A 3,328-nucleotide genomic window follows, 5' to 3' on the forward strand; every position below is an offset into this window, starting at 1 on the left:
AAACCAGAGCATCACATTATTTGTCTGGAACTATTTGTTACTTCCTTGAGGACTTGCAAGGAATAGGTGGCAGAGTCACAAGCTTAAACCATAAGGACATTTATTGCTCATCAAGTAAGAATTCTGGAGGCAAGAGATTCAAGAGTTTCAGAGGTCTCAGAGCACTAACTGCCATTTCTGAGATTCTCTGGGCAACTTGAGACATCTTGGCTCATACAACCCTGTCCATAGTCAGGAAGGAGTGGGGGTGAGGAGGACTTCAACGAGGCTCCCTCCATTTACTGAGGGATGGGAAAACATTTCCTAGAGCACCCCCTTCACATTAGACTCTCCAATACCTCACTGACATGAACTAACTGCAGCGGTGACTGAAAAAGTGATATTTGGCCTTTCACCCTACTAATGGGACCCAGGCAAGGAATAGGGTCTCGGTTTGCCACTGGGTAGGAAACAGCAGTGCTTGACACCCCCTCCTTAATTCACTCAACTAAGATTTTCTAAGCACCACTCTAGGCCAGGCTCTGGACCAGGTGATGACACAGGGGAAAAGGAAGTCCTGACTGGAAGAACACAGACAGGCAAAGGATTAATAAACAAGATGGCAAGTGCTAGAAGAGGAGTGAGTGTTCCCAGGGCCACCAGGGTAACTGAAGAGGCTCAGCTTGAGAGAGCAGAAAAGGCTGGAAGAAGCCATGACTGGGTTAATTTTGAAGGGTAAATAGGATTCATCTAGGGGTGAGAGGGTCTGTAGGAGGTGGTTTGGCAGAGGAGATCTGGGAATTTTCCAGACTTGGTGTGGCTGGATAAAGGGAACTAAAGGGGACAGGCAAGAAATGAGGCTGCAAAAGCAGACAAGGGCCTAATGAGAGAAGGTTTTGTATGGGGCATAGAGGATTGGGGGAATTTAGTCTGGATGTGAGGGCGAGCAGGTCTGGGGGGGGGGGGGGTGTACCTTCTGTATGTATTCAGAAGGCCAAGCCAAGCTGTACAGCTAGTGGCCCTGAAGTACAGGAGATCCACATTGCCAACTGCTTACCGGCTGGGGGAACCTGAGCACTCATCTTGATACCTTTAGCTGGTGTGACGGAAGGCTTTCTGTTTGCTGCCTCCAGTAGAGCTGGTCCATGCTGGATGGTTCTGATTATTAGGGAATGCTTCCTGAGGGGCCAAATTTGCCACTCACTCTTTCCTTCTCCACTTAGTTGTCCTCTGGAGACATAACATTTTTGTTTTCCACCTAACAGCCATTCAAACAGGTGAGGCATCTGTGGTATGATTCAACATATCACATACCCTTTCATTTAATCCTCAGGACCCCCTGGTGGAGCTCTTCCCACCCCCATTTTACAGGCAGGGGAACTGACTCAGCGCGTTTCTGCCCAGTCGCATTTGCCGATTTGCAGATTCCAGGGCTGCATGCTTCCCACTACCTCAGTGTTTCTCCTGGTGTGGTCCGTGGTCACATTGCCTCAGAACCACCTGGTCTGCTTATTGCAAATCCAGAACCGGGGGCTGGGGGGGGGGGGGGGGGGAGGTTCACTCCAGACCGACTGAAGTGGAATGTCCGGGGTAAGAGCACAGAATCCACATTGTAACACGCATCTCGGTTAATTTCTAGACCCATTAGAGTGTGGGAGCCGTGCTCTAAGCTTGCTAATATAACCGCTTTTAATCTTCTCTGTCTTTGTATTTTTGCTGGGGGTAGGGAGGGAAAGGGAGCTTTCCGGGCGAATCTGACCTCCTAGTTGCACTGGTGCGAGTCGGTGGGATCCCGGGCGCGCTGGCCGTTCCGCCCTGTGCAGAAGCACCCCTCTCCCCTCCCCCCAGGCAGGAGCCTTGATGCCTGCGCCCCGCTGAGCCACGATGGGCGACTGGAGCTTCCTGGGGCAGCTCCTGGAGGAGGTGCACAAGCACTCCACGGTGATCGGCAAGGTCTGGCTCACGGTGCTCTTCATCTTCCGCATGCTGGTGCTGGGCGCGGCCGCCGAGTCCTCCTGGGGCGACGAGCAGGCGGACTTCCAGTGCGACACGATTCAGCCGGGCTGCGAGAACGTCTGCTACGACCAGGCCTTCCCCATCTCGCACATCCGCTACTGGGTGCTGCAGATCATCTTCGTGTCCACGCCGTCGCTGGTGTACCTGGGCCACGCGGTGCACCACGTGCGCGTGCAGGAGAAGCGGCGGCTGCGCGCGGCCGAGGCGGCGCCGGGCGCGCCCCAGGCGGAGCTGCGCGCCTGGGAGGACGCCAGCGGGAAGATCCTGCTGCAGGGCACGCTGCTCAACACCTACGTGTGCAGCGTCCTCATCCGCACGGCGCTGGAGGTGGCCTTCACCGCGGGCCAGTACCTGCTCTACGGCGTCTTCCTGGACGCCCTGCACGTCTGCCGCAGGAGCCCCTGCCCGCACCCCGTCAACTGCTACGTGTCCCGGCCCACGGAGAAGAACATCTTCATCGTCTTCATGCTGGCGGTGGCCGGGCTGTCCCTGCTGCTCAGCCTGCTCGAGCTCTACCACCTGGCCTGGAAGAAGGTGCGGCGGCGAGGCGCCGGCGCCCGCGCCCAGGGCTGCGCGCCGGCCGGCAGGTGCTTCCACCCCTTCGGCGACAAGATGACCTCCCAGTACAGCACGGACGGGCTGGCCATTGAGCTGGCGCAAGGCCAGGAGCAGACCCCCGGGGAGGGTTGTGTTCACACCGCGTATGCCCAGAAGCCCGCGGCGCCCGACGGAGCCCCCGCAGGTAACCGCCTCCCCGATGGCTACGAGAGGGACCAGCGCCGACTCAGCAAGGCCAGCAGCAAGGCCCGCAGCCGGGCCAGGTCGGATGACCTGTCGGTGTGACCCTCCAGTGTGGGGGAGCCAGGACCAGGTGGGAGCAAAGGAGGCTCAGAGGAGGAGACTATGGCCCTGCTGACCCGCCTCCCGCCCCGTCACCGCTCTGCTCCTTTGGGCCCCGGTGGGGGCGCTGCCAGGGCTGTGAGAGGCACGTGCGCCTCCCGGGCCGCTGCCTCCGGCCCGCCCTCGTCCCAGTGCACCCAGTGCACCCAGTGCACCCAGAAGGCTCAGATTACTCACCAACAGGGTAGCGTTGGGGGGGGGGGAGCTACGGCACAATCTGGCCTGGGAGGGGTAGCCGGAGGGGTAGGCTAGTTCTCTATACACCAGCCACATACCAGATGGGTTCTCCAAGTCTCTATGGCTTCTGTGACCTCATTACCCTTCCTCCTGCAAGGAAGACCCCAAAGTTCCCAGCCAGTAAAGAGCATGACTCCAGGAACTTGCATTAGATGTGCTGTAAATCTCTTGTTTCCACAGGCCAGACCTTGGAGGG

At 58.1% G+C, this 3,328-nt stretch overlaps 1 protein-coding gene across 1 annotated transcript; it reads left to right on the forward strand.

Moving 5' to 3' along the window:
* The first annotated feature begins 1,863 nt into the window (after positions 1-1,863).
* GJA5 (gap junction protein alpha 5) lies at positions 1,864-2,882 on the forward strand. The gene has a single exon (XM_087828263.1). It carries the CDS (start codon positions 1,864-1,866, stop codon positions 2,836-2,838), a length of 975 nt encoding a protein of 324 aa, XP_087684389.1. The 3' UTR covers positions 2,839-2,882.
* The last annotated feature ends 446 nt before the right edge of the window (positions 2,883-3,328 follow it).

Source organism: Miniopterus natalensis, chromosome 19 (genome assembly GCF_054644295.1).
Source record: "Miniopterus natalensis isolate mMinNat1 chromosome 19, mMinNat1.hap1, whole genome shotgun sequence".
NCBI lineage: Eukaryota > Metazoa > Chordata > Mammalia > Chiroptera > Miniopteridae > Miniopterus > Miniopterus natalensis.

Coding starts and splice junctions, on each gene's coding strand:
- GJA5 (XM_087828263.1), top strand. CDS start 1,864: ATGGGCGACTGGAGCTTCCTGGGGCAGCTCCTGGAGGAGGTGCACAAG.